At 31.0% G+C, this 10,127-nt stretch overlaps 1 protein-coding gene across 1 annotated transcript in view; it reads right to left on the reverse strand.

The window, feature by feature from the left end:
• Window positions 1-2,776, reverse strand: part of LOC132743575 (uncharacterized) — a gene marked incomplete at both ends in the record, with an annotated part of 51,216 nt that extends 48,440 nt beyond the window's left edge. Inside the window, 1 exon segment of the mRNA XM_060732110.1 lies at window positions 2,590-2,776. Within this exon segment, the coding sequence (XP_060588093.1) occupies window positions 2,590-2,776 (187 nt within the window).
• Window positions 2,777-10,127: the final 7,351 nt, after the last annotated feature.

Below are 10,127 nucleotides of genomic sequence, written 5' to 3' on the forward strand. Positions count from 1 at the left end.
TTCGGACAGCTTATTCAATTGAAATAGTTATGACGATAATGAATTAACTTACGTGCACATATCTGATAGTGGTATTTCAGACTTGTTTAAATAGATGTGATATTTTAAATCCTGAATGTCTGTGTGGTACTGTCCTATACATGTTTGTAGTGTGTCTATCATTTCACAATGCGCCTCTGCAGCATAAAACACTGAAAAACATTAGAAAATATCCATCGAGATTTAAGAGCTCAATTGGGGTCAAAAAGCCTAAAACATAAAATTTGAAATTCTTACATGGATCATGCGAAGCACTTAAATTGGAAAAATATCCGAAGGATAAAAAAGAAATGGACTCAAATTTAAATTGAATATCGATTTTTTGTGTGTGTGGTCCTTAGCCCAATTGGAGTGAAAAGCGTTGCGACGATTTTTATATTTGGGTCATTTTGCACAATAAAATTTATTATTCTTGCAAAACAGGGCAAAGGAATGAAATTTGCTCACAAGTTACTACTCCAGACCTAGATCAAATGGTACAAAAATCTCGGAAAAATATTTCCAGTCCCATCATGTAAAAAAAACCCAACCCCTCAGTGGTATCTCTTTAAGCTTCTTTATTCATCAATATCCAAAGTGTGGAATTAAAGTGTTTGGTATCATCCAGTTAAACGTGCTTTACTACTGACCTTCTTGAAACTTTAATACAAATTTATCTGATCTATACTGAGGTAAAAAAGCAAAAGCAATAAATATGAAATTATTGCATAGACTAAATGGTATTTTATATTATGAAGAAATGTATTCAGAGTTAATCTTGCATAATTTCAGACCGGTTTGAGTGATCCTTTTTAGGGTCATTTTGCACAATAAAAATAATTATTCAGGGATAACAAAAAGAATAATGATCTGGAATTTTGCTCACGAACCTTTATTTCATCAAATTGCCTAAACTTTCGAAAAAGAAGAAGAAGAAAAAAAAAGATTTCCAGTCCCTTTATATAAAAAAAACCCAACTCCCTTTAAACAAGAACACTTTCCATTTTTATTATTTTTCGGTGTTGAGGGATTGGGTTGGTGGTGGAGGCTGTCTTCGCACCGCCTTTACAAAAATAGACAACAGCCCAAAAGGGACCGAAACACTATACTATCCACCATATATAATTTTATAACATTATATATATATTTTTTTTACAATAAATAAACATTTGTTATTCACACAGTTCTTTTATGTTGCTATATTTTGTTCATATCCGACAAGTCTATTAAGTCACAGACATAATATCTGTTTGTTATTAATGATGTATGGTATCGTCTGCGTTTGTCTTTAATTTATTTATTTAATTATATTTACAATGCTATAAACTGAGTCGTCTGTCTGAATCAATATTCTTATAATTGGCTTTAAAATTATCTTTCTCTTAGCGAAGCAGAATAGTTTTTGTATTCGACGAGTTGATTTTTTGTCTGCTTTTTTGTTCATTCGTTTGTCCGTTTGATTGTTCCGTTTGTTTTGAGGTGTTTTGTTCATTTGTTCATTTGGGATTTATTGATCCTTCCCTTTGCACGTTCGTCTGTATCTTCGTTCCTTTATTTATTTATCTGAAATCTATTATTTTTTTATTTATTCGTTTGTTTTTTCGTTTGTTACTTTTCTTTTTGAGTTCATTCATTCGTTCGTTCGTTCGTTCGTTCATTTATTCACTCCTTCTATCGTTCGTTCATAAATTCCTTGGTTCGTTCATTCGTCTATTCATTTAAGTTTCATCAGTTTACTCATTTACATGATGAATTATTCATATTTGTTTATACATCGCCCAACTGTAAACAGGCGGCATTAAAGCTACCACCAGATGAGCCAGCATATTTCAATTAAATCAAACTTGAAAAAATGTATTTTAAGAAAAGTAAACGGATTAAAAATTTAAGTAATAATTAACATGGTATATGCGATTAATGACTGATTAACCTTATTGCTACTGCGTAACTAGCGCAGTAATGGCTATTTTTACATTTTTTTAATCTCATTTGTAATTTACGTGTTGCATTGTGCAAATTTCTTTCCTTTCTTATTTCACAATAATCTACTATCAAATACATTTTCAATTTAATTCTCTATGAACATAAACATGAATCTGGGGACATGCTGCTTAAAGATGTGAGGTTAACTTACGGTTTCTTTGATTACATATTTTGTTGATTGTATTGCTGTATGAGCTAAAATCAAAATATGGATCTCCACACGTCGTCATCGCATCATCTAAACATGATGTCAAGTTAACAATATTTCTGAAAGTAAAATAAAAAGTAAACACATATAATAATGACTAATATTAAAATGAAAAAAAAAAGAAAAAAAAAACAAAAAGAGAATATAACATGGTTTTATTTGTTTATCAAAAATGATAATAAAAATAGACATAAAATAAAAGTGGATAAAGACATTGACTTATAATCTCTCGCATCTTCCTCTGAGAGTTCGAGTTCAGCAAAGGGTGTTTTGATTTAAATTTATTTACGTTTCTGCTTCGAATTTGCACTTTGGGTAAAATAATCAAACGACCTTGACATTTAACCCTTAAAGAATCAAGTAAACTTTCAGTATCTTACCGGCATAAGTTGTACATGCTGTGTGTAAACAGGGTCAAATGTGCGGGCTGAGGAAGTCCAAACATAAAGGCTTCTGTGAGATTGTAATGCGCAAAGCAAGCGTTCTCTTTCTGACCAATCACCTTCGAGCTACAAGAATCATCCGTGAACGCTGTGACAGAGGTAAAACACGTTGCAATGACGACCACTGAAAAATAGAAGGTATGTCCGATTTATTTTTTTATCAAGTTTACGGGATATAATTCCACGGTCCGACCTGTATGAAAAATCAACGTCTAAGCAAGAAGACAATATACTTGTTTGGGACTTAAAAAGTCCTGTATAATTAACATTACCCGCTTTTAATATAAAATATTAGAGTTTAAGAATTATTTAGATTATAATTATTATATTACAGCCAAAAAGAAAAAGGAATGACCTCCAATAATAATAAAAATAGGTCATTCCCACTTTATATTTCGAGCTCAGTTAATTTCTGTTTAACTTTAAACACTCTAGCATTGATTATTTCCATTAAATCTTACATATTCGATTTCTTTAATGCTGATAAACAAACACAAATATATACAACAAATGGAACGATCTCTTTTGACAAAAAAAACTTAAATTTTACAACTAAAGAGATCTTACGGATCATTTCAATACAAATACATATGTATTTATATCATCAAATTCGAAACTTTCTCATTTCGTGAATTTCTCGGACATAAGACCTTATTAATTTTCTGTATACTAGTATCACATAACCACATACTCAGAACACTTTATTTTATAACAAGTGTAACATTTGACATTTATACCGAAGCAACAGTATTGAATCAACAAATAATCATTATTAAACTGTAGAGTTTTTGATTTCCATGTGATTCCTATGTCTTAGTATTGGTACATTCGATTAAGACGATTCCGTAAGAAAACGAGTTCGTGCTATCTTACAATAAATAACAATAATATGTCAAAAAGTGACATTATGGGGGTATGTTTCGACAGGAAACCTTTCATATGGAAATTGCTCCTGTAAAATACATGGCATTTGATAGATAGAACTTGATACTTCCTAATTATCTTGTCACTCACGGGTGAGTAAAACTTACAACCAGATTTGTTCGTCTTTTGAGATTTATGTCTAATAAGATTAATGTCTAATAAGATTTTTGTTTACTTATGTCTAATAAGATTTTTGTCTGATAAGATTTATGTTTTACAAGTTAAATGTCTGGTTAGAGATATGTCATTATGTCTGTTAATATGTATGTCTAATTAACTCTATGTCTGGTAAGATTGATGTTTAATAAATTTCATGTCTGCTTTATGTCTAATAAAATTTATGTCTGATAAAATATATGTGTAATAGAATTTATATCTGATAAATAAATGTCCGACCACGAGCTGATCAAATCATTTTATCAGGGGTACGAATTTCACGCACTATCTAATAACTAATCAGATCAGATTATAAACATATTTACATAGACTCGTTAAGATCAAATTTTTCTTTGTATGTAAATAATCTGTAATGTCACTCACTGCAATTGTGCAATTGTATTGAATTGATGGACTCCTGTGTGATTTGAAAGAATGTTTACTGTGTGTCGGTGCACTACAATTACATAAACATAAAGGCATATTGAAAACTGTATAATAGAATTTGTTTAAACTTTGGATGAGCTTAGATCAAAAGCAATTGCACCTTTAAACCGCTGAAACCCAAATGATTTTACCAGTATAGAGATGCATGTTTGTCAGGCGGCTGCACATCTGTGCAGACTGAACCGGCCCTGTACTAATGGCTGACTAACTGTAGAAATGTCTGCCCTTAGATTACCAGATTGATAGACAGTTCTGAAAAAATGGAAGCTAGCAACCCATCACATTATCTGTTTTATTACTGAAGTTGAAAAAAGAAATTCAATGCGTACTTTGGCAAAAAGTGTGAAATATATAATATTTAATTAAAACGTTTATGTTTTGCAAACTTAAAACACTTCCGTAAAATGCATGGAATGAAAAGTAAATAAAAATTAGACTCAAAATTTTCCAAGTAATTATTTGACTTTTTTTAAATTTCATAACGGACTAAAAAGGACGTAAACTGATTCCTAGCTTGGTTTGCGTTACTATTGTTGTATATAAACAAATTCAAGCCATATCTGTTAGAATAAGCCTCCTTATCAGTAACAACAAGGTAATGGCATATATTTAAAGTTTGCCCTTTATTGTATAAAATAACTGACAACAATTTGTCCCTTTCTCGTCAAAGAAGGGGAATCCTGCGTTGCGTATGGTCGCACTGTTACTTTCCTTATATGTCATCGATGCATGTATGTGGTCGTATGGTCGAAAATCTCTGGAAAAAAACGACAACGTTTCCAAAGGTGTTTTGGTATGGAACCGTCTGGTGCAAAGTCATTAAAATCTAAAAACACTGTTGAACTTGTAAAAACAGAAGTTTTAAAAGCATCATTAACACTTTGTTACTTCCTTTTAGGAGTTTTGAAAGTCTATTAAGGACTTTTCATTTGAAATAAGGATTCTAATTAGTACTCTCATTTTCCTTAATATGAGAGATAAAATACCTTTTTACAATTAATGTCTGAAAACTAAATAGGACTATACATGTTCTCAGTAGAAGTATAATCAAAGGGCTGCAAGCTCTGTGGTATTTTCTGATTTTTGCAATCTAAATCGTACTGTATATCTGTATGTGTTTTCCTGTATAAGTTTATTTTTGGCGTCCGCGCCGAAGCGCGGCGCCTCTTATGGAATGAACTTAGATTTTGTGAAAGGGCGACAGCAACTTCTCGAGCCTTTTAGTCGGACATAATAAAGCCGATCATTTCGATCAGTATGAGGGTGCTTGATTATTAATTAAAAATGAAATGCGATATATACAATGAATAGCGAACTGGAGAATTTCGCAATGCAAACATTTTCAAATGAAATAACCTTTTCCGTCAATAAATCGTGCTCTTCGAAGTATTTTTATTGATCATTTTGTAGTACACAGTGGGTTATTATCGTACATAAATCCGAAAGCTGAATAGAATGATGAGTTGATGACCTAAATATTCCGAAAATCTTTTTATAGAGGGAGGTACTCCTATCGGTAATTCCCGGTCTTTTCTGGTCTATTTTGACCGGGATTTACTAGTGACCGGCGAATAGTACCACACGTTTATTGTCCGGTCTCTCCCGGTTTTGGAGTAGATGTTTGATATGAACAAATATTTTATAGTTATATAAGTTTTTGTTTTCAAAATGAATGCTTGTCACTTAGTTTGGTTACAATAATTAATAAACACAGATCAGCTCTCAAATTTATTGATTATTATTATACATAAATATACAATTCAAAAAAAAGAACCCAACAACAACAACAATAGCATGTTTTATTTTATCTTTAGGAGATAAAAACAATAAATATGTACAATAATTGAGAAAAAATGTACACTTTTATGGTATTAATATGACACTAATTTGTTATTCGTGTTTAGTAAAGATGCCGAGGAATTATTAGTTACAAATTAAATTTTATGAATTATTCAATTGATTGATAATTTATAAAATGATAAAGAAAAATACAAATGTACATGTATAAGAATAAACATGGTTTAAGAATAAACAATATTATATATTGAAAGATTAACCATAATTTACTGACTTTTTCCAGTTAAGTTTTTACTTATAATCGTCGGTCAATATGACAATTGTATTCTTTAAATAGTAGTAAACGTAAAAACTCAGTATTAAAATAGAGCATAAAAACCAAAAAAGAAAAGAAAACAATATTCATAAAATCTGTATTTTTTTTTTATCAAAATCTGCCATTAATAACCACGATCATAAAGAAATAACAAGTAATATTCTAATCTCTAGCATGCCAATCAAAGTTATTAATGAACAATGTCTTTCGTCCGTTCATTCATAAGTGATATACCATTCTGGTAAAAACCAATTGACCATTGAAAAGTTTATAATCATATATCTACTAGTTTTCACCTGCTGCATTTCTTGCTTGGACGCCCTTTGATGCTTTGCATCAATGCTTTTCTTGTTATGTACTATAATTCATCTTGCAGGGCACCAGAGTTTGATACATACGGAATTTTGCATAACTAGAATTGCATCAAAAAATCATTTATGTTCATTTTTTATGATAGCCACACACTTTATCCTTGCATATCGTGGTTATTTCCTTAACAAAGACACTAAAAAAAGAATTAAAAAATGTTGATTAGACTGGGATTTGAACTCCAGACCTCTCATATACTTAACGAGCGCGTTACCCCTGCACCACGGAGAAGTTATAAAAACAGTGGCTGAATAAAATAAAATCATTCTAAATTTAGAATTTCCATTGCATTTCGGGTTAGGGTAATTTCGAGGTATTTTGTTCAGGGTACATCTGTTTTTTAATAGAAGTAAATAATTTAGCCCAAACAGTCCGACATGTAGAAACTATATATATTCAACTACTCGGCAGTCAGATTTATTTGTGTAGTATTCGGTAATCGACATCGCTAAAAATAGCATTTTCATTGATTACAATCATATTCATCCGCGTAATTTGTGAGTGTGCATTTATTGACAATTCTATAAGCCAACGCTACTTTTAAAGTTTGAATGTGTAGTAATTTGTTGGACACTTGTAACAAAAAATTGTTCTTTCTTTTAAATTGCTGGTTTTTAAGCAGTTTTGAGTGAGAACTACTATGCGTTGTTAGGTCTGTTAGGAAAATTTGTGTTAGACCGTGGATGTTAGCTATGTATTTACTGATCTGCGATTAGAAAATACAAAACCTATCAAGTAAAATGACCCTATTTGTTTTGGCTGTGACTAAAAAAAGGATTGGAGCACCACACTAAATACCGTATTCCGGTATATACCGGACAAGGCGCTTGAATGATAAAATGCTTAATTCTTGTCTTTGTACCCAACGGAATGGACTTTAACAGGTCTAATTCATCTTTTCATCTTTTCACACCGAATCAAGTACGATAATCAAGGAAAAATGTAAAATTCGGCGAAAAAAACGATATTTGTCTATTTTGTGATCATGATTTCTGCAAGCGTCTAGAGGTACTGCTCCAATCCTGTATGTATTGAGCTAAATTCATTTGTTTTAAGTATAAAAGAACTTAAATAGAAAGTACAAATTAGGTTTTTATTTTATATTTAGGCTTTTGAAGCTGCTTCAAGTCAATATTTTATTCCTCAACTCCTAATAATATCTTTATTTCTTCTCATTAAGCTTTTAAAATGTTATATTTATAGTAACAAAGTTGTTATTACTAACAGGTTTACTTTCACTAAGATTTAAAATTCTTATTGGTACAAAATCCTTAAGAGGCTTTTAACACTCTTTATTACGATTTCAAAAGATTTTATAAGAACATTCCGATTTTGTCCCAGACGAAAAAAAAACTTAAAACCTTTGAAAACATTTGCATGTCAGTAACAATTTTCGACCATGCGACCACATACATGCATCGAGGACATGTTAGGGAGTGACCGTGCGACCACATACGCGCATCACAGGATTCCCCTTCTCATACGAGAAGGAGAGTTGTCCGCCCTTACAAAAGGGCAGACTTTAAAAATATGCCACATTCTTATCTTAATTGATAAGTTGGCTTGATTTCTTATATATATCTTGAATTGGTTTATATACAACAATAGTAACGCAAACAAAGCGGGGTTTCAGGTAATGTCCTTTTTACTTCATGTACTTCGCTATGAATTTTTAGTAAGAGCACATTTAATTTCTTGGAAAATTTTAAGTTTGAGGTTTTTTCCTACTTATCATTCTCTGTAAAGAACAAAATTATTCTAGTTTTGCAAAACATGAACGTTTCAAATACGTTTTATACGCTTCAGCCATTGGATATATATTTCACACTTTATTTTCAAATATAAACGGTTTAACCTGGGGGCATTTTTGCCAAAGTATGCATTTGATTTATTCTAGTTGTAATAGGAAAAGTGATGTGATGGACTGCAAGAAAAAATAGATTTAACTTGAGCAGCCGACAATTGTGAAACTGGTAAGACTGTACAAGTCTTTGCAAGTCTTATCTTACCTGCTGAATTTGTAAATTCACTTTTCAAGCACCCATTTTATTTAGAACTGTTTATTAATCTTGGAGAATATCCAAAAAGGTATTTCTAAAGTTAGTCGTACAGATGGCAAACATGTATTATATACTTGTAAAATCATTTCGGTTCCAGTAGTGTTAAGGTGCATTGCTGATAACAGTGGTTATATCTGATCTATGCTCATCCAAAGTTTAAACGCATTCTATGATACAGTTTTCAATCTGCAAACTGTCGCATTTGCCTTTAAACTTTCATTTGTTATATTTTCTGAAGAAGGAAAAGTTATTAATGCGATAGGTGCATCGAAGAAACACTTTTTAATGACACACAGTTAACTTTATTTCAAATCACTCAGGAGTCCATCAATTCAATACCATTGCACATTGCATAAAAACATAACGAATGTCTCTACATCTTTGAACTCAGCAGTGAGTGACATAACAGATTATTAACATACATAGGAAACTTTGGTCGTAGCGAATCTTGTTTTGTCCTGTAACTGCGTATCAACAAAAAGCATTTACGATGCACCTTTCACATTAACATTTTTCTGTCATTAGAAAAAATTAAAAATGTTAGATTAAAGCCTCAAGTGTGGATAAAGGCTCAATGCGAATAAAAAATAATAAAACAGTGAGCTTGGTTTTCTGTCAGAATGTAAGGAAGTTTCAGAGCATTTTCCTTCATCATAGGCAGCCTCGAAAATACATTCAGCATTTTCACTCCGGAAGTCTATAACATTATTTATACATGTCAACTATTTGCAGGAAATAGTCACGATCATTAATTTACATTTCTTATATCTATGTATGTGACTTTTCAACCATTCAATATCTTGAGACATTTAACAAGCCATATTTTAGTAATAATCAAGTTATGTTACATGTATGATATTTCATTTTTTCTGTAAATAAATACTATACATACACATTGTGTAAAATATGCTAAACAATGGGAATTTTACATGTACAAGCAAATACTTCTTACAAATGTTCGTTCATTTACATATTTGACAACAGTGATCTATCAAAAAAATATTTCTGTATATTTTATGTAAGGATTATTGAAAATTCTATTGAAGTATCAGTTAAGCCAGATTATGACGAAATTACATTACAGTCACACCTGTAAGAAGGACCATATCTAGACAAAGAAAATATTGATGGTTTTCGAAAAGACGCTTTCCTGCAAACATTTCGATTCAACTATACATGTATTTAGAAGCTTCTAAAATAATCACCTTCAAACTTTCAACTATGTTGAACTGTTTGGGTAAAAACGAAATAGAAATGATTTACTGAAAAATAACAACACTTTTTGAATTTCTAAACAGCGAATATTGCATTAAAACAAAAAAAAATATTTTCAAGAATTTCAAGTTTTCATCTAGTATTGAGATATTTTAGGCTGTTAAAAACAGTTTTGCAATTAAATAAATGAT

This window comes from Ruditapes philippinarum, unplaced genomic scaffold, assembly GCF_026571515.1.
Source record: "Ruditapes philippinarum isolate M1 unplaced genomic scaffold, ASM2657151v2 ctg5038_1_1_1_1, whole genome shotgun sequence".
NCBI classification, from domain to species: domain Eukaryota; kingdom Metazoa; phylum Mollusca; class Bivalvia; order Venerida; family Veneridae; genus Ruditapes; species Ruditapes philippinarum.